The sequence below is a fragment of the Meles meles genome, chromosome 8 (assembly GCF_922984935.1).
Source record: "Meles meles chromosome 8, mMelMel3.1 paternal haplotype, whole genome shotgun sequence".
Taxonomy (NCBI): Eukaryota; Metazoa; Chordata; class Mammalia; order Carnivora; family Mustelidae; genus Meles; species Meles meles.
Window position 1 is genome coordinate 13,735,456 of NC_060073.1, and position 22,150 is coordinate 13,757,605.

The 22,150-nt window shown below is 37.1% G+C and overlaps 2 protein-coding genes across 2 annotated transcripts; both read right to left on the reverse strand.

The window, feature by feature from the left end:
• Positions 1-5,948: 5,948 nt before the first annotated feature.
• Positions 5,949-6,878, reverse strand: LOC123949958 (putative olfactory receptor 5AK3). Its single transcript, XM_046017721.1, has one exon. It carries the CDS (start codon positions 6,876-6,878, stop codon positions 5,949-5,951), a length of 930 nt encoding a protein of 309 aa, XP_045873677.1.
• Positions 6,879-13,151: 6,273 nt separating this feature from the next.
• Positions 13,152-14,081, reverse strand: LOC123949956 (putative olfactory receptor 5AK3). The gene has a single exon (XM_046017719.1). It carries the CDS (start codon positions 14,079-14,081, stop codon positions 13,152-13,154), a length of 930 nt encoding a protein of 309 aa, XP_045873675.1.
• Positions 14,082-22,150: the final 8,069 nt, after the last annotated feature.

Genomic DNA, 22,150 nt, shown 5'->3' on the forward strand with positions numbered 1-22,150 from the left:
ATTGCAAAATCAGAAGGACTCACTGTGTGTCTGTTAAGGAAAGGGTGGATATGAAATTATTTGGTTTATTATAAAAGCATTTTTTCTTTTAGTTCTTAAAGATATTGCTCCTCTGTCTTTAGACTTGCATTGTTTCTGAGAAATCTGTTTTATGCTTAGTTATGTTCTACTACTCCCAATGTGTCTTTTTTTTTTTCCTTGAATGGTTTTAAGATTTTCCCTTTGTTCCTGGTTTTGAGTCATTTGATTTTGCTATATCTTGGTGTCATTTTTGCATGGAGTTTTTTTTTTTTTTTTTTTTTTTTGTGGATCTTGAATTTTTGGGTTTCTGGTTTTCACCAAATTTACAAAATTCTTAGCATTATCTGTCAAAAATTTTTTAGAGATTTTTTTTGTTATATTTTATTTATTTATTTGACAGAGAGCGATCACAAGTAGATAGAGAGGCAGGCAGAGAGAGAGAGGGAGAGAGAGAGGGAAGCAGGTTCCCTGCTGAGCAGAGAGCCCGATGCGGGACTCGATCCCAGGACCCCGAGATCATGACCTGATCCAAAGGCAGCAGCTTAACCCACTGAGCCACCCAGGTGTCAACATTTTCTTTTCTGTCCTTCAGGGACTTCAATTACACAGATGTAAGTTTTCCTGAAGTTGTTCCACAGCTCACTGCTGTGCTGTGCATTTTTCTTTTGATTCATTTTTCTTTTGATTTGGATGCTTTCTATTGCTGTCTCTTCTGGATCACTAGTCATGTCTTTTGGAATGTCTGATCTATAGTTAATCCCACCCCATTTTACAATCAGACACTGTAGTCTTTACCTGATCTTTCAAACCCCTACTTAACTTTTTGGGGACATATTGAGTACAGTTACATTATTGTTTTAATGTTCCTGATGGCTAATTCCAACATCATTGGGAGTGCTCAGTTTTGACCATTGATTTTTTCTCTCATTATGGTTATATTCTCCTGATTTTTGCATGAATGGTAATTTTTGATTGGATGCTAGACATTGTGAATTTTACCATGTTCAATGATAGATATTTTTGTATTCTTACAAATGTTCTTGAGCTTTGTCTGCAACACAGTTAATTGACTTGGAAAGAATAGGATACTTTTTTTACCCAAGTTTTTATTTAAATTCAAGTTAGTTAACATATAGTGTAGTATTGGTTTCAGGAGAAGAATGTAATGATTTGTCACATATAGCATTCAGTACTCATTACAAAAAGTGCTCTCCTTAATGCCCATCACCCTAAATTAACTCCCCTTCCCCAAATAGTACAAGAGTTTTGAGTCTTGCTTTGTTGATTTGTTAGTTGGAACAGGAGCACTGTTTAATTTAGGTCTAATTATTCCCACTACTGAAGAAAGTTCTTTCTGTGTGATATATCAAATGCACCATGACTCCTGAAAGTTCTCCAGTCTGGTTGGTGAGAGCACACCATTCCCAGTCTCATGGGAGCATCAGGTGCTGTTATCTATAATGTTTTCAGTATTTCCTTCTGTAACCTCAAATTCTTTCCTCCTGTGTTATTACTGACAGTATTCAGCTACATAACTGAGGGGGACCCTTTGCACATCTAGGGTTTTCTCTCTGTGCAACAACTTTTTTTAGTATCCTGTCCTGCAAATTCCAGATACCTTTGTCTCTCCAGATTTTCAGCTCCATTTCCTTTAGAAGTACACTAACCTCTCTGCACTGTGGTCTGGAAACTTTCTTTCTTTCTTTCTTTTTTTTTTTTAAAGATTTTATTTATTTATTTGACAGAGAGATCACAAGTAGGCAGAGCAGCAGGCAGAGAGAGAGGAGGAAGCAGGCTCCCTGCTGAGCAGAGAGCCTGAAGCGGGGCTTGATCCCAGGACCCTGAGATCATGACTGAGCCGAAGGCAGAGGCTTAACCCACTGAACCACCCAGGCGCCCCTGGAAATTTTCTTAAGGCAGAAACCTGGGGGAGTTTTTAGAGCCCATTTGTTTCTTGTCTCTCAAGAATCATTGTTCCTTATTGCCTGGATGTGTCTTAAACTATTATTTTATAGATTTTGTCCACTTTTTCATGTTCAAGTAGAAAGATAAATCCAATCCCTTTTATTCAATCTTTGTCACAGTGGAAATTCTGGGAGGTGTTTTTAACTGGATGAATAATGCAAGCATTTTGAAGTTGCCCAAACTATATTATGTGCAAGCCACCTTCAAGTTTTATTTTATATTACCTACAATGAAAAGTAGATAGAGTTGCAGTGGGAAAGATCTAGATTTGAATCTTAAAACTACTATTCAATTGGTATGTGATCTTGGGCAACAGCTGTAACTTCCCTCAACTTCAGTTTAATTTTTTATAAAATGAGATGGAAAAAATTTACTTTAAACCCAGGGGATTCTGTGCAGTACTCTTTTTGATATCAAAATATAAGCAGTAGGTAGGTTGATGCTAAAAGAGATGAGAGTTAATCTGTAGTTTGTACTTCCATGAAATACCTAAAAATAATAAGGTAGATCTATACGTATTCTTAGGAAAAATGTTAATAACATACTCTTAAGGAGTAAAACATTTTGCAGAAAACCTTGTAGGATGTGAAGTGATTTTTAATTAAAAATCTGGGTGTGTGTGCGTTTATGTAACAAACACCATCTAGAAGAATATATGACAAACTTAAGTATGTTGAAGAGGAGAAATAAAGGTAACAGAGGCTCCCTCTTTTTAACTTTAAAACTAGCTATATTTAAGAAAATGGACACATAATTTCTTTGGAGATATGAAAATTAATAACAGAACGAAGCCAGATTGAAGAGAGATAAGAGATGCGTGTGGCGCAGTCACACCATCAATGTGCAATAGCCGACAAGCACCAGTGACACTTACATGTCAGGCAAAGTTAGGCTTCTTTCACTTGCTGCTGTGAGGAAGACCACTCACACCTCAGAGGGACCAGAGTGTGGAATAAGAGGAAACCGAGAAGGACTTTTGTAGGATTTAGGCCTGTGCTGGGTGATTCTAAGAAGGTTTTAAGAAGCGGAGACTAATTCTGTTTTGAGTGTTATCAGGAATTTGGTGATTAGATATTTTCACAATTTGTACCTAAAAAGAGAGAAATTAAAGTGTTTAGGGAGGGAGGGTTTGCTCATTTCAGTTGGAAAGCAGAATGTTTAGCTACTTTTTTAGTTGTCAAGGGTTCTTGTTCCTTGTTTGTTTCAGGCATCATCACAGACTGGTGTTTTCTCAGACTTGGAAGGGCCTTGTCTTATTATTGCTTATACTCTATAAAAGTTGTTCAAGTTCAGTTGGGAATACTATGGCTAATATGTCAGCTGTCATCTCCCTGGTCATTTTATAACTTCTCAATACAATCAATAATTTTTCTTTCCATACATATATACATATACATATATATATGTATATATATTTAACGATTTTATGTATTTATTTAAGAGAGAGAGAGAGAAGGAGCAGGGGGAGGGAGAAGCAAACTCCCTATTGAGCAGGGAGCCTGACATGAGGTTCAATCCCAGGACTCTAGGATCATGACATGAGCTGAAGGCAGATTCTTCACTGACTGAGCCACCCAGGCACCCCTCTCCATTTACATTTTTTACTTTGCTGAAGATAAGATGACTCTACCCGGGGCGCCTGGGTGGCTCAGTGGATTAAGCCGCTGCCTTCGGCTCGGGTCATGATCTCAGGGTCTTGGGATCGAGCCCCGCATCGGGCTCTCTGCTCCGCAGGGAGCCTGCTTCCTCTTCTCTCTCTGCCTGCCTCTCTGCCTACTTGTGATCTCTCTCTGTCAAATAAATAAATAAAATATTTAAAAAAAAAAAAAAGATGACTCTACCCAACCTTGGAGTTAATTATATTGGCATGTTTGCTCTAATCCTGTAGATTTTACTATGGTTCCCATCTGTCAAAATAATGCACAGCAGAAGAGGAAAAATGCAATTTGATATATTTACAGGGGTTTTGTCTTTAGATTTTTTTCTCTCAGACTAGTCCAGGCTAATTTTTCACCAAGTGATTTCTCCACAGAGAGAGTTTATAGCTGAGGTCTATGGGGGTCGTACCTGTTCCCTGGAGCATCTGTGACTCTAGATGCTGAGACAAGATCAAAGAAAACAACCTTCAATTCGTTAGCATTCTGCTGAAGGAGAGAGGAGTTTCCCAAAGGGGAAAATTTTCATGTTGAAAGCCTTGGGAGACTTTTTATTGACTCTGTGTATATGTGTGTGGAGTGTCTGTGTAATGAGGACATTTTTTTTTTTTTTATGTCTGCCACACCCATGTTGAAATGATCCTTGTTAATACTCATTTACTATTCACATTTATTGAGAGTTTATTAGTGCCAGGTACTATGATTTCTATTCATTAGCTTGCCTATCTATTACTCACAAACAGGCAAACAAACAAAAAGTATCTCAGGAGATAGGCACTATTATGGGAAGCAAGGTTTCAAAGCCCGACTAACCTGTAAATGGACACTGCTGGTGAATGGTAGGGTTGGATATAATGACATACTAAACCATTCGAAATCCTGTGCTCTTAATTACTATTTTCTTGTCGACAATGTAATTAAAGAAACACTCTGCATATATAGATAATTACAGATATTTGGCTCTGACTAATGTTACTGAATCAGTACCCCCAAGGCCAGGCTATAATTATTTCTACTTTAAAAACTTCTCCTGATCACCTGAATGCTACTGTCCACAGACTGGTATTTAAAGACCACTAGTGTAGGGCACATACTCACATAACTTCCAGTTAGAAAACTGTCCCTATTATTGTATTTTATCACCATTTATTCATTCAATATTTATAGAATACCTACTGTGTCTAAGTCTCTATACCAGATGTTAAAGGCTCATAGAAAGACGATGTATCTCAACTACCTTATAAATGACAGAGGGTCTTATAGGTAAGTAAATGATGTAGAGAGGAAGTGATAAATAATAAATGATATTTATTGCTGCAAATAAAGTGCTATGGGTATTCAGTAGAAGAAGGAATTACCTCCAGGGTTAAAAAGTTGGTGAGGAAACAAGTACTAAGCAGGGAAAACTTCAGGAAGAGACTGATTCTTGAAATAGCAGTACAATTTGGGCATACAAAGATGTGTTGTTTTACATGGTATCTACACCGATTAACTGTAAATGACTTCCTGGCTTTGAAGAAATAAGCTGCCATGTTATGAGAGAGGTTATGGAGAGGGCTACATGTAAAAGAACAGTGGATAGACTCTAAGAGCTGGGAGCAACCTCGGCTGATGGTCGACAGGAAGGCAAGAATTGTCTTACAACTGCAAGGAGATAAATTTTGCCAATAATATGAGGGAGCTTGGAAGCAGATCCATCCCCACTTGGGCCTCCAGATGAGTTCCCAGTCCTGGTTGACACCTTGATTGTAGCATCTCAGAGGGTGCAGTTAAGCAGGGTCTACCTTTTTGACTCATAAAACTATAATATAATAATCATGTTTGTAAGTCCTTAAATTTGTAGACATTTGTTATGCAAACAGTTGGAATTTCAACAATACATCTTTATTTCCCTATTGAGGATTACTCACTTTCTCACTCTTGTCTTCTCAACAACCCTTCAATAATTATATTTATAACCATAGATCAATTTGCAAGTCTGAAATTTTGAATTGAAGAGTTTTTCTTTGTTTTAAAAATTTATCACTAGATTCCTTATAGGGTGAAGTAACACTTCAATTTCCGATTAACAGTAGGTGACAGCAGAACGTTCCTTACATCACAAAAATTAATAGGTGTTATCATTCTTTTTCACTTTTTCCCAGTTACATTGGTAGAAACTGGTTATCTCATTGTTATTTTAATTTACAGCTCAGTATTAGAAACACTGAACAACTTTTCCTAGATTGTTTGTCTCTTTGGTATTGATTTCTTAAAAATTGGCACCGTTAGCCTGGTTTACAAGAGAATTAGAAACTGATGATTAAACTAGAAACACTTCTTTCTAATCCCTTTTAGGGCTTCCTTTACATCTTGGTTTCTCAGGCTGTAGATGAGGGGATTTAACATAGGGATAATAATTCCATAAAACACAGAAGCCATTTTTTCTTGCTCTTGAGTATCCTTGGTCCCATGGTGCAGGTACATGTAAGAGAGAGTCCCGTAGAAGATGATGACAGCTGTCAGGTGAGAGGCGCATGTGGAGAAGGCTTTTTTCCTTCCTGCAGCAGTTGATATCTTCAGGATGGCAGCCAGGATATATATGTAGGAAAAGATGACAACCAGCACAGTGAACATCAAGTTAAACCCCACAAAGAGAGTTAGTAGCATGATGTTGAAGTCAATGTTGGAGCATGAGAGGGCAAGAAGTGGGGGTTCATCGCAGAAAAAGTGGTTAATTTTATTGGATTTACAGAAGTTCAATGAGAAAGTAAAACTCGTGTTTACAGAGGCATTCAGGAAGCCTAGGAAGTATGAACCAACCAGGAGTTGAAGGCAGACTGCCTGGGACATGACTGTTGGGTAGCGGAGTGGGTTGCAGATGGCCACATAGCGGTCCACTGCCATTGCGGCCAGGATGTAGCAGTCGATTGTTGCAAAAGCACCATAGACTAGTAATTGCACCATACATCCTGCGAATGAGATGGATTGCTCTGTTTTGACGAAGTTTTGCAGCATCTTGGGAGTGATAGCGGAGGTGTAGCAGAGATCAACAAATGCCAAGTGTTGGAGGAAGAAGTACATTGGGGTGTGAAGGCAAGAATCAATCTTGATGAGTAGGATCATCCCCATATTCCCCACCAGGGTGGCCAGATAGATCACTAGAAATACAGCGAAGAGGATATGCCAAGACTTGTGCTGACCAGCAAATCCCAGGAGAACGAATTCAGTTACTTCGGTGCCATTGTTTTGTTCCATGGCTGGGAGAGATTAAGTATCAGCTGAAAAGTTGCCAAGAAAGAAGAGCAGAGAAAACTAAGACCATGTGATCCTTTAATTTTGGAATTGGCAATGATATAATGATGTAATATTTGGTTTCACACTGGAGTCAGAGGATATTTTCTGTGACCTAATGGACTTGGATTTTAAAGGGTAACATGCAGGTGGCTGAACCTTGCCAATGCAACTTAAAGAACTTCATCTACAGTTTGGGGAAATCACCTTGGACCAGAAGCTATGTTCTCAGTGTGCAAACTGATTGGCATTTTAAAAATCTATCAATCAAGGAACATAAAAAACATTTTTATTTATGTTTACTTTCTTTATGCACCATATATTTTTTATTAAAATACCACAATACATCTAAATACAAATTACTTTATCTGAAAATCTTGACTCATTCATAGAATCCCACATGATCAGGGCGCCTGGGTGGCTCAGTGGGTTAAGCCGCTGCCTTTGGCTCAGGTCATGATCTCGGGGTCCTGGGATCAAGTCCCGCATCGGGTTCTCTGCTCAGCAGGGAGCCTGCTTCCCTCTCTGTCTCTCTGCCTGCCTCTCTATCTACTTGTGATCTCTCTGTGTCAAACAAATAAATAAAATATTAAAAAAAAGAATTCCACATGATCTTGCTCCCACTTTACTTCCTATCTTCATCTATGTTTCTTCTTGCCTTGATAACAATGTAGCTGCCATCATGGACTCCTCATGTTCTTTGCTCTACTCCACTTCTGGTCTTTGCAGCACTTTCCTCTCTGTGACTTAAGTACTCTCTGGTCCATTTTTCATCCCTATAAGCATTTCCATTGCTAACTCTTACTCTTTATTCTGACCTCAGTTTGACTAACCCTTCTTCAGGTATTGTTTTGGCCACTCAAATGAGCTATATGTGCCAAACTGAAAGCTTGGTCCTTTTGTCTTATATCAGTTTAACACTGATAATTATTTGTAAGTTTATTTATACATCTTTGTTTAATTTCTACTTTTCTCATGGGTATAGGTTCCATGAAAACAGCAGCTGGGGCACATGCCTGCCTCTGAAAATAGTAGTTAATTGAATACATGGATAAATTAATTAATGAAAGAGGGAATGAATGAAAAGATTTATAAAATGTAGAAAAACAGCTAAAGTTACAAAAAGATTTTTTTCACAATTAATGCACAGTATTTTGTTTTCTTTTAAGAAGGTAGATTCATTTTTTTTTTTTTTAATTTCCTCTGATTCAAGGAATCATGACAGGTTAACTCTATGAACAGAAAACGAGGGGCATTTGACTCTTGGTTTTGGATGAGGTCATGATCTCATGGTCATGCGATTGAGCCCCACATAGGGGTCATACTAGGTGTGGAGATTCTTGGGATTCTCTCTCTTCTTCCTCTGCCCACTCGCCCTACTCTTGCTCTCTCTTTCTAAATAAATAAAATCTTAAAAAAAATCCTAAAACACAGAGTAAAGATTAAAAAGAAGTTAAACACTCATGTCTTCTTTGGTTTATTTATTTAAAAGTAGTTAGTGTTTGTCTACTCTGAGCAAGGCATAGTGTAGATGCTGACAAATCATTGCCTGGTGCCTGTGCATTTAGGATTACTATTTCTTCTTAGAAGTTTAATCCTTTTATTATTAAACAGCGTCCCTCTCTGGGCCTGATAGTTATTTTCTTCCCCCGCCAGTGAAATCTATCCCTTCTGATATTCATATAGCTACTCTGTCCTTCTCTTGATTAGTGTTTGCCTGGTGTATCTTTATCTTCCTTTTACTTTAAACCTACAGATATCATACACTTGAAATGAGTTTCTTGCATACTTACAGAATGTTTTTCTATGCACTCTGCCAAACTCTTTCTTTTAGTTGATTTTAAAAGAAGGCATCTTAGAACATTGGGAAAAGAAGGACAGCATGGGAAGAGCAAACGTATGAATAAGTACAGGAGATTTGCCTTTTCTTCAGTTTTCTGAGTTATGTTTGACAGTTGAAGCAAAAATTTTGACCCTGTCTAATATGGTTCTCAATGAGTGGAGGAAATATATCAGGTAAATATATTATAAATGGGTAGAGCAAAGGAAGGCAAGGGAAAGAAGTTTCCACATTTAACTCAAACAATAAAATGTATCTGACAAAGGACTAGAGTCCTTTATATAACTAGAGTATACACTTGCAACCTCAATATTGAAGAAACTATCAAATTAGGAAATGGGTAAAAGATATGAACAAGCAATTCATCAAGGAGGACCTAGATGGTGAATCACATAGATAGTGAATAAGCATATGAAAAGATGTCTACACCATTGGGCATTAGGTACATGCAAAGTAAGAACACAAGAGGGTTATCGCTGCATGCCCATCAGAATGGCTGAAATAAAAACCAGTGACAATACCAAATACTGGAGAGCATGCAGAGTGGCTGGATTTCTCCTGTACTACTCAGGGGAGTGTAATGGGGTACACTCTGGAAATTGTTTGGCTGTTTCTTGAAGAACTAAACACACACTTGGCATACCACCCGGTACTTACCCAGTACTTACACTCCTGGGCAATTATGTTTGCTCACAATTTTCACCCACGTAAAAGCCTGTACATAATTTTTGATAACAGCTTCATTTATAAGAGTTGAGAAGTGTAAATAACTAAAATGTCCTCCAACAGGTGGCTGGTTAAAGAAACAGTGATACATCTGTACTGTAGGATATTACTCAGCAATAAAGAGGAACAAATTAATGATACTAGCAACAATTTGGATGAATCGCAAAGGCATTATGCTGAGTGAATAGAACCAACTCAAAAGGTCACATAGTGCAGGTTTCCTTTTACCTACTATTTTCCAAATGACAACATTATAGAGATAGAGAACAGACTAGTGATTGCCAGGGGTCAGGTGGGGGAGGAGGGGTGTGGCTGTAAGGGGTTGCAGGAGGGAGGTTGTATGGAATTAGGCATTTGTGATAGCATAGGTCTGCATCTTGATTTTGCTGATGGTTGCACAAATCTGTACGTGGGATAAAACGACACAGAGCTGCATACACACATTGTCACGCACATCTGGTTTGATTACGTAGTATAATTATGTAAGATGCAACCACAGGAGGAAAATGGGTAAAGGATACATGGTACCTTTGTGTACTATCTTTGTACTTCTTTGAACTGTCTTCCTGTGAATGCTAATGACTTAAAAATAAAAATTAAAAAAAGGAGAACTAAGAGGAAAAAATAAAGTCTGCTTTGCAGCTCTGTGAGAATCAAGTAAGCAAATCTATGTAATCTTCCCAGCAAAGGGCCATGCATTGAATGGAGTGCTTATCAAACGGCCATAGTAAAATATACAAAGAATACATTAAAGACATACAATATTGATTGACTGATCTATCAATTGATTCACAATTATTTGTTCATTCATGTCTTTTCGCAGGCAACACTCAGTTTCCTCATTCCATTTCCATGACCTCACCAGTGATGAAATGATTCCTCCTGGTCTTGGGGTGAAATGGGAGAACTCCGGCTCTGAGCCTTTCTCTCTGCCACTTCATGCATGTGCTGTGATGAGAAAGAGCTTATGCTGAAAATTGAGAATTACTTTACTTATACTGGATTTGCCTCCAGATCCTTTTCTGTATTATGCAACTTGTGCAAATTGATTTTGCATTGAGTTTTCTTTGTGGGATTCCTTCTAGTCGGGGATTTTATAGCTGGGACCTAGGGATCAACACTTCTCTCTTGGGAATCTGAGGTTCTAGGGCTGAGATACAATTGGAAAAAAACAATATTCGGTAGTTATTTTTTTGCTGAAGAAAAGTTTGGATCTCCAGAGGGGACAAATTTGTTTTTGCATTACTTCCATTAGAGACCTTTTTTTTTTTTTTTTTTTTTTTTAGAGTTGTCTTGCTTCTGACAAATTGCATTTTTCCTGCTTCCCTCCCTCCCTCTCTGCTTCCTTCCCTCCTCCCCTTCCTTCTTTTCTTGCTTCTTTCCTTCCTGCCTTCCATCCCTCCAGCCTCTCTACCTTCCATTTTTGGGGGTTTCTATAACAAAGCATCCCCATGGTAAAAATATCATAAATACAAAATAAAATTTTTAGAGTAAAAATCCCAGACTTCCTCTATCTCTCCATTCCAACTTCCAGTTTTCCTCCCTGGAGGTCAATACTGTTAACTTCTTTTTTTCCCCCCAGATATAAACCTTGCATTGTATTTGGTAAACATTAATGTTTATATGCTTTCTTTCTTCCCCACAATTATGACAGTATATTCTTCACGTGGTTTTTCCGCTTGCCTTTCACTTGATACTTCTAGGAGATCTGTATGGAAAGAGAAATTTCCCCCTTTTCAATGAATGTATTCCATTTTGTTGAGCAACTGCATTCCTTAATCTGTATATCAGTCTCCTCCCCACCCTCACTGGTAAACAATATGGTTTCTAATCTTTACTAATAAAGACAATGTGATAATAAATAATTTAATGTGCATAAATTTGAATATACCTTTAGGGTTAGAAGGTATTTAGTACAGGAATCTCAGTCAAAGGGCATGATGTGGTCAGTTCGGGTAGATAGTTCCCTTCTGCCTCTGCAGGGTTGCTCTATCTGTTTAAATCCATTGTAGCAAATCTGGAGTGAGTACTTTTTCAAATCCTCTCTAACACAATGTTAAGAAACTTTTATTATACTTTATCATTATGATAAATGAAAAATAACATAATTTAGTTTTTTTTTTAAAGATTTTTTATTTATTTGACAGATAGATATCACAAGTAGGGAGAGAGGCAGGCAGAGAGAGAGAGAGGAGGAAGCGGGCTCCCTGCCAAGCAGAGAGCCCGATGCGGGGCTCGATCTCAGGACCCTGGGATCATGATCTGAGCGAAAGGCAGAGGCTTTAACCCACTGAGCCACCCAGGCGCCCCCATAATTTAGTTTTGTTTGCCTTTTTACCCCTATAAGTCAGGTTGATTATCTTTCCATATTGCTACAAAAATATTAGTATTTATTTCTCTGTGAATGATGTGTTCATATAGGCTGCCCTCTTAAAAAAGTTTTTTGCTTGCTTTTGTATTGCTATTTTTAAAAAAAGATTTCACTTATTTATTTGACAGAGAGATCACAAGTAGGTAGAGCAGCAGGCAAAGAGAGATGGGGAAGCAGGCTACCTGCTGAGCAGATAGCCCGATGTGGGGCTCGATCCCAGGACCCTGAGATCATGACCTGAGCTGAAGGCAGAGGCTTAACCCACTGAACCACCCAGGTGCCCCTGCATTGCTATTTTTAAAAAAGGTTTTACTTATTTGAGAGAGAGAGAGAGAGACAGAGAGAGAGAGAATGAGAAGAGGGAGGAGCAGAGGGAGAGGAACAAGCAGACTCACTGATGATGTGTGGGACTTTATCCCAGGACCCTGAGGTCATGACCTGAGTTGAAGTCGGATGCTTAACTGACTGAGTCACCCAGGCGCCCCTTTTATTGCTCTTTTGAGTCAAATACCGTTCTCTACAACACCTACAAACATTTCTTTCTCAATATTAAGTATTTTACTTTTCAGTACATTTTACTGTGCAGAAAACTTTGATTTTTAATGCAGAAAATTTACTGTGTGTTTTGTTTTGTATTTATACAGGGTTTCCTCACTTTAAAGGCTTAAAAAATTTAGTGTTTTCTTTAAGTTTAATTTTTACATTTAAATCATTGAGCCACTTAAAATTTATTTTTGTGTAGATAAGTTTCCAGCTTTATGCCATACCAAAGTTTATTTCCATACTATTTGTTACATAAGCCATATATGCCCAATGCCTATGATATTACCATCATCACATAATAAATTATCTTATGGGTTTGGACCTATTCCTGGATTTTCATCTCTATCATATTGATCTTCCTATTTCTTCATGTTTTAGGAGAAGCCAAAAAAATTTTTTTATCTCAGTGATTTTCTTCTGCTGTTATTGGCAGAGACACTAATATAATAATGATTATACATTTCTCCTTAATAAACTTTCTCTTTTTAATGTTGGGTATTTGAAAAGAGGGGTTCTCAAATTAGACAAAAACAACACCAAAGGTACTCTTTTCAGATTATTTTTCTGTAAGAAACACATGAATTAGAAGCTTATCTATTGTTAATTTGACACGTTTTTCCAGTATCTTTCCGCTGCTGTTGATATAACTAAAGAATGACTTTGTATCTCACAAACATTTGTCACATCTGTTGCTGAAATAAGAGACAACTGTTGGTTTGCTTGTTGAACGATGTTGAGTTAGAAATCAAAGTTCAAACTAGAAGGACTTCTTTCCAATCCCTTTTAGGGCTTCCTTTACATCCTGGTTTCTCAGGCTGTAGATGAGGGGGTTTAACATGGGGATTATAATGCCGTAAAACACCGAAGCCACTTTTTCCTGCTCTTGAGACTCCTTGGTCCCATGGTGCAGGTACATATAAGAGAGAGTCCCATAGAACACAGTGATGACTGCCAGGTGGGAGGTGCATGTGGAGAAGGCTTTTTTCCTCCCTGCAGCAGTTGATATCTTCAGGATGGCAGCCAGGATATATATGTAGGAAAAGATGACAACCAGCACAGTGAACATCAAGTTAAACCCCACAAAGAGAGTTAGTAGCATGATGTTGAAGTCAATGTTGGAGCACGAGAGGGCAAGAAGTGGGGGTTCATCACAGAAAAAGTGGTTAATTTTATTGGATTTGCAGAAGTTCAATGAGAAAGTAAAACTCGTGTTTACAGAGGCATTCAGGAAGCCTAGGAAGTATGAACCAACCAGGAGTTGAAGGCAGACTGCCTGGGACATGACTGTTGGGTAGCGGAGTGGGTTGCAGATGGCCACATAGCGGTCCACTGCCATTGCGGCCAGGATGTAGCAGTCGATTGTTGCAAAAGCACCATAGACTAGTAATTGCACCATACATCCTGCGAATGAGATGGATTGCTCTGTTTTGACGAAGTTTTGCAGCATCTTGGGAGTGATAGCGGAGGTGTAGCAGAGATCAACAAATGCCAAGTGTTGGAGGAAGAAGTACATTGGGGTGTGAAGGCAAGAATCAATCTTGATGAGTAGGATCATCCCCATATTCCCCACCAGGGTGGCCAGATAGATCACTAGAAATACAGCGAAGAGGATATGCCAAGACTTGTGCTGACCAGCAAATCCCAGGAGAACGAATTCAGTTACTTCGGTGCCATTGTTTTGTTCCATGGCTGGGAGAGATTAAGTATCAGCTGAAAAGTTGCCAAGAAAGAAGAGCAGAGAAAACTAAGACCATGTGATCCTTTAACTAATTATGAAATTGGCAATGATTTAATATTGGTTTCACAGTGGAGTCAGTGGATATTTTCTATGGGATAATTGACTTTGCATTTAAAGTCCATTTACCTTGACATCTGACTTAGAAAATTTAGATGTATACTTTGGGGAAATTACCATGGATCCGTTTCTTTGTTCTCAAGGTACAAACTGACTTCTAAATTATATTAAGAATTTCAGCTTTTCTTAAATGTATTTCTTAAATATATCTATTAGAGAACATATAAAAACATATTTTTAAAAATTAAGCTTTCTTCTCTGCTGTGTACATTTTAATTCACAAATCCCAATTTACATAAATACAAATTATTATCTGTGAAAATCTTGAGTTGCCCATACACTTCTGTATGATCTTGCTCTAATTTATTTCTGTATTCTCATCTTATTCTTTCTACATCCTTAGCAGTTCTGCTCTGGCCATGATGACATCATGCCCAAGTAGAGTCTTGTATGCAAGTGTTTATCAAGTTATCTATGGGAAAGGGCCATTTTCTTTGTAAAATTTATAATATGTTGTGGACCAATACTTTTGTATATAGCAATAAAAAATTCTCAGCATTGTCAAAATTCTGTAATTTTATATGCTCAATCTCACCTTCAATAGTTACCATGTCATAGATTGGAAACAGAGAGTCCAACGACTGGTGCTGGTCCAGGCACCACACATTGAGTAACACTACTCTATGGTATCCATACACCATAATTTGCCGATCTGCTTTCCTAGCAATGGAAAGTAGGTTGCATACTTCAGTGTGAAATTTTTTTCTAGGGACAAACATTTGAATCTTAGGGTATGCGTACATTTAACTTAACCACATTTTTCCAGATCACATTGCATAACAGATGTACCAGTGTATCTTTCTCTTAATTGTACATCAGGGTCCTCATACCCTTCCCTTTCTGTGAACATCATTGGTATTTTGTTAACATTTTTTATACCGGAAAAGTAGTTTTAAAGTGACATTTCCATTTTAATATTTTTTTCTAACCAGAAATGAATTTGATCATTATATAAGATTTTTCTTAGAATTTTGCAGTCATTTTTTCTCAGTATCTCTATGAGTTAATTTATGGGTGGACGCTTCTTTTTTATATATAGATTTGAAAACTTTGTTGTTGACAAAGATTTTCTTACATTCCATTATCTATTAACTTTGTCTATAGTATTCTTCATAGACCAAAAATCTCTAAATTTAAAATAATTATTTGTTTTTTTTTTTTGCCTTTTGGTTTGTTCTTTTGAAAAAAAAAATTGAATAAAGCCCATTCTTGCCTCTGTTCATTTACTCAGAAGAGTCAAACATAATAATAAAACTTAATTTCCATTTTATACTTGTTTGCTGCTACGTGGTATTTGTTGAACCATATTTTATTTCATCCATATAATTTGAAAAAGTTATTTTGTTTTTACTTAATATTTTTTATTTTAAATTAGATTAAGGGGATAGAGGGTGATAATAGTTGGTGTGTGTGTGTGTGTGTGTATACACATGTGAAATACTAAATATTTTTAAAACATTAAATGATTTTACTTGCAATTTTAAAATTTACTCACACAAACACTTGTCCCTGTTATGTTATAGGAAAGTCCTATCAAACATTTCTGAACAACTAATTCTAATATTATACAAACTCTTTCTGAAAATCACAGTAAAGAACATTCTCCAATTCATGTCAATATAACATTGGAACCAAAATAAGTAAAATATGAGAAAAGAAAATTTGAACCAAACTTATTGTGAATTTAGGTGCAAACAGCTTAAATGCACATTCATTGAACAAATCCACCCATGTATTAAAAAAAAAAACACAATTTCTAGGGTCTCAAAAGGCTCTTGATAATAGCTATTCTCTTCCTTTTCCAGGATTTGGACAAACTGGTAAATAAAAGATAGTGTCTGTATGGGGACCATAATATCACCTTTGGACACCAGGCGGGAAATTTTAAGCTTATTAATTTATTTTTTAATGATTTTATTTTTAAGTAATCTCTACATCCAATGTGGGGCTCCAGCCCAACAGCCAGGAGATCAGAGTCCCATGCCCCATCGACTGAACCAGCCAGGCACTCCAAAATATTATTAGTCAAGTTATTTGCTGCCAATGAATGCCATAAACAGAGAGTTTTCCCACCCAGTCTTTATGGCAGTGACAGGAACATGCATCTTGCATGTGGTGGAAAAGTGCATCTGGAATGCAGGGAGTATGGGATTCCGTGGGCTGGCTGCTGCCAAGAATAAGGGAAGAGCAAAGCATTCCAGGAAGTTCTGTTTTACCAATCAGATATATCAGGCCACCTTTTTAGGAACTTAGTGGATAAAATGGAGAGAGTCTTTGATTATATAAACAGATTTCCTTGCAGGAAAGAAGCATCAGAAGGAGGGAAAAGGTATTTTCCATCAGTAATCAAGACCTATTTATATTCATCTAGGGTACAAAAGCATTTTTTAATACTGAAAATTTTATTGATATAATTTGTCATATTAATATGTTCTTTAAAAAGTCATATGATTTTCTCAATAGATATAGGACAATTATTTCAATAAATGCATGTACTCAATAAATTTTCATGGTCAACTAGAGCAAAAATGAAAACAGATAGGAACTACATTGCTGAACTAAATATTATATTTACTATTAAATTATGAGATGCAATGCCTATAAATTAAAGAACAAGACAAAGATGCTTGTTATGACTGAATGTGTTTAGTATTTCTCTGGAAGCCAGGACAAAATGCAGAAGACATGAAAGGTAAAATGAAAATGAGAAAGAAACACAGCTCTCACTATTTTTAGATAATGTAATTATCTCTATAAAAAAATCCTGTAGACTTGACAGATAAATTCTTAGTGAGACTAATGAAGTTACTTAATAGTAGTTTAATATACAGGGGCACCTGGGTGGCTCAGTTGGTTAAGTGTCTGCCTTCAGCTTAGGTCATGATCCCAGGGTCCTGGACTTTAGTCCCACATCAGGTTTCTTGCTCAGAGGGGAGCCTGCTTCTCCCTCTGCCTGCTGCTCCCCCTGCTTGTGCTCTTTCTCTCTCTGACAAATAAATAAAATCTTAAAAAAAGGAGGAAAAATATAGTAGTTTAATATACAAAAGTCAAGTGCATTTCTGTTCACCAGAAATAATTAAAAATGTTATTTAAAATTCATATTTACAATAACATCAAAAATAAAGTACCTAGACATACATCTAAGAAAGAATGTTCGTGACCTTATTGAGATGATATAACTTTATTTAAAGGCTTAAAGAAGACCCAAACACAGACCAGGATCATGGAGAGGAACTCAATATTATAAACATTACATTTCTCCCCATATTAATCTATAAATTCCACGTAATTCCAACCAAATTTTGAAAGAATTTTACATACAACTTGATCCAGTTATTCTAATATTTATATGGGAGAGAAAAGATCTAAAAAAGTTAAGATAAGTTTTAAATTTTTATTATTTTTTAAAAATAATTTTTAAATAAATATATATTGTATTATTAGCCCCAGGGATACAGGTCTGTGAATTGCTAGGTTTACACACTTCACAGCACTCACCATAGCACATACCCTCTCCAGTGTCCATAACCCCACCACTATCTCCTTATTCCCCTCCCAAGACAAGTTTTTTAAAGGACAACAAGGTGAGAACTTATTCTCTCAGATATCAGAACTTATTAAGAAGTGGTAATAATAAAGACGTTATGGTATGGTATGATATGAGGGTGGACAAATGGATCAATGGACTTGATAAAAAGACATAATGAATAAGTCCACAGGTCTATTGGAAGCTTGATGTATGAAACCAAGGGCATGTACTTGAGTGAAAAATGGTCCAAGAAACGGGAGCTATAAATGTTTATACACATGAGAAAGATATTTTATTTGTACTTTACATTTTACAAAAATAATTTCCAAGTGGATTAAAGATTTGAATTGTGAGGCTTTGAGAATAAAACAACAAAATATCCATGTTTGAGATATACGGAAAAATATTTAAACAGGACGTGAATGAACAAAAAATAAACTTTGAAAATGGAACCCTATCTAAATTAAAAATGCCAACATTATAAAAGAGAAAAGACCAAATAATAATTGGAATTCACTTAGGTAAATTTGTTTGCAGTACATATAAATGTTAAGGGATTATTATCCAGTATAAAAAAGAATTTCTATGGGGCGCCTGGGTGGCTCAGCGGGTTAAAGCCTCTGCCTTCGGCTCAGGTCATGATCCCAGAGTCCTGGGATCGAGCCCCGCATCGGGCTCTCTGCTTGGCTGGGAGCCTGGTTCCTCCTCTCTCTCTCTCTGCCTGCCTCTCTGCCTACTTGTAATCTCTATCTGTCAAATAAATAAATCTTAAAAAAAAAAAAAGAATTTCTATAAATTATCCCATGGGAAAAATCTACAAAATATATAATTGGGGTAATTATAGAAAGAAAACTTAAATGGTCAACAAAAATAGGAAAATACAACTCTCTCTGATGACTTCCCATTCAGTTTTCCATCCCTTCCCCTATGATCCTTGCATCATTTCTTATATTCGACATATAAGAGAAACCATATGATAATTGTTTTTCTCTGATTGATTTATTTCACTCAGAATAATGGGAAGTCATCAGAGAGAGAGAAAAGCCAATGAGAGACTCTTAAACTGAGGATTGCTGGAGGGGGGGTGGGTGGGCGGTTAGGTAATTGGGTGATGGGCATTAAGGAGGGCACGTGGTGTGATGAGCACTGGGTGCTGCTCCCAACTGATGAATTGTTGGCATCCGAAGCTAATGATATACCACTATATGTAGGCTAACTGAATTTAAATAAAAAGAATAAATAAAATCGAAACATTCTCTTCAGTAAGAGAATGCTTTTTTAAGAAACAAAAGAAAAAATGCACACAACTCACTAGTAATCTGATTATATATTAATTCTTATTGAATTATAGTTTTGCATTTCTCAGTTTAAAATGCCAAGTTTTGGTGAAGCTGTGGAGTCATATATTTCTGCTGAGAAGGTAAATTAGCAAGATCATGTTGGAGGCAACTTCGGAAATATTAGTAAAAGTAAATATATGCCTTCCAGAATTTCCATCATAGTTTCATATTCTAGAGAAGTTCTTGACCACATAATCAAGGAGGCATATATATATCTTACACACACATATATATGTGTTATAACATATATATGTGTGTGTGTGTGTATATATATATATGGTATAACATATCTAAGATATGTTATACATAATATATAATATATATTATATAATATCTTATCATATACAACTTACATATATAAGTATATATATGTATGTATATAAATATATTCATACACATACAAGAAGCATTGTTGATCATAGAAAAAATATAAATTATTAAGTAAATCAGTGAAAATTCAGTAAATTGATGTCACAGCATCCACAGGGATATATTTCTCAAATGGATTGCTAAATAATAAGAAGGAAGTTGCAGAAGTTAGATGGTGGCTCCATGGATGGTTGTTACATTATCTTAAATATATTTTCATGCACCTACAGAAGTCCCTCACAAAGGAAAAGCCACATCCCCAACACATCAGTAGAAAGCTCCTGTACCTTGATATCAGTAATGTCAGGCAGAGCTGTAGATCTGAGATGAGATAGCTTTAGATCAGACCGTGACTTTAGTGGTGGGAAGTATAACACACTAAACCTGTTGTTAATGTTTCTTGAGCAATCTGGTTCTTCCAAATATCATGAGGAATAAATAGGGTGGCTTAACTCTGTAGTGATGGAAAAAGAAATAATCCTTTTCAATATTTAGTGAGGGGTAGGGGTTGAAGTGCAGCCTTTTCAAGGAGTTTCCACCAGTACATAAATGCACTTGTCAGAGGAAGTTAGAATTGGTCATGGATCCATTCAACTTAAAATCTTGATAGTGTAATCACACTTACCATTTCAGTTTAATCATTTTGAATTTAAATAAAACATATGGCATATTGGGGGACAATTTTCACAGCAATTTTCAAGAGCTATGGAAAACCAGAACAAGGGACACACTCCTACCAAAAGTATTTGAGTATTATGAACATGATTAACCCATACAGAACCCTAGTGCTTCTGAAGCATTCTTTATATTCAGTGCCATTTGGTAGAAAGGAAATAGACTGACCTGGGTTTGAACTGTGGTCACACCACCTCATAGAGACAAAGTGTGTATGTAACTTCCTTTGTTCCATTGTCTATAAGATGGGATCACAGAATTGCTTAGAAGGTCATAATTTTTATTGTAACAGTGTAACATTTTTGTAAAACAAAAATTTGGAAATAGAGGGGGTGCCTGGGTGGCTCAGTGGATTAAGCCGCTGCCTTTGGCTCAGGTCATGATCTCAGGGTCCTGGGATTGAGCCCCGCATCTGCCTCAGCATCTCTGCTGAGCAGAGATCCTGCTTCCCTTCCTCTCTCTCTGCCTGACTCTCTGCCTACTTGTGATCTCTCTCTGTCAAATAAATAAATAAATAAAAATCTTTAAAAAAAATTGGAAGTAGAGCTAAATAAATCAGGATAGATTCATATTGTGGGATTAATACACTGTCCAAAAAGTATGATGAAAATATGGGCTCTTATAGAAAGGTGATCCTGTCATATTGTTAAATGAGCAAAGCAATCTGCAGAGTAAGATGTAAAGCACGGACACTTTAAAAAAAAAAAGATTTATTTATTGATTTGAGCACAGAGCGGGGGTGGGGGAGATGGCGAGGGAGAGAGAGAATCTCCAACAGACTCCCATGAGCAAGGAGCCCCACATGGCTAGATCCCAGGATCCTGAGATATGACCTGAGCCAAAATCAAGAGTCAGACACTTGGGGCACCAGGATGTCTCAGTCATTAAACTTCTGCCTTTGGCTCAGGTCATGATCCCAGGGTCCTGGGACTGAGCCCCACCTTGGGCTCCCTGCTCAGCTCAGAGCCTGCTTCCCTTCCTCTCTCACCCCATCCCCTGCTTGTGTTCCCATTCTTGCTGTCTCTCTCTCTGTCAAATAAGTAAATAAAATCTTAAAAAAAAAAGTCAGACACTTTATCGACCAAGTGCCCCAAGTATGGACCCTGTTAAAAATTAAACATTTATTCACATCCGTTCTCTCTTTTTCTCACTTTCTTTATCCATGAAAAAGCTCAAGAAGGATCCATAACAAATGTTTAGTGGTTATCCCTGGGCATGCGAGTGGAGAGAGAAAGTCTTTAAACTTAAAAACTTTAGCACCTTTTCTTTTTGAAATAGCTTTAACTGTTTTAAGAAGGAAGAGGAAGGGGTGCCTGGGTGTCTCAGGGGGTTAAGCCTCTGCTTCCAGGGTCCTGGAATTGAGCCCTGCATCAGGATCTCTGCTCAGCAGGGAGACTACTTCCCTCTCTCTCTCTCTGCCTGCCTCTCTGCCTACTTGTGATCTCTGTCTGTCAAATAAATAAATAAAATCTTAAAAAGGAAGAGGAAGAGAAAGAAGTAAAAGCTGCTTGTAATGATGTGACAAAGTGAGGTGATTTATGTAAAATTCTCAGCACAGGGCCCGGCATCGAATGGTTACTCAGAATTGGTCATAATAGCCCATGCAAATAATGTATGAAGACAGCTTTCATTCATTTATTCTTTTAATCTTTTAATAATTATTCATTCATATCCAGTCCAATTCAGATCCCTCTCTCCACTGCCATTAGATCACCAGGGATGAAGGGCTTATCCATGGTCTTGGGTGAAACATTCCTAGCACTCAGTGGGATGATATGTGGCTGATTTTGAAAAATGGGATTTGCTTTGTTTTACTTACACCAGAGTTGCCTCCAGATTCTCTTTCTGCAGCCGATGCTGGCTGATTGCCTCCAGGGTCTTTCTGTCTGCTTTCTTCTAATTGGGGAGTTTATAGCTAGGGCCTAAGGGATCAATATTAGCTCCCTCAAGAATTTGAGATTCCGGGGGCTGAGTTGGATTGGAATAAA

Bases quoted from the DNA above. Each gene is read 5' to 3' on its own strand.
- LOC123949958 (XM_046017721.1), bottom strand. From the start codon at position 6,878: ATGGAACAAAACAATGGCACCGAAGTAACTGAATTCGTTCTCCTGGGA.
- LOC123949956 (XM_046017719.1), bottom strand. From the start codon at position 14,081: ATGGAACAAAACAATGGCACCGAAGTAACTGAATTCGTTCTCCTGGGA.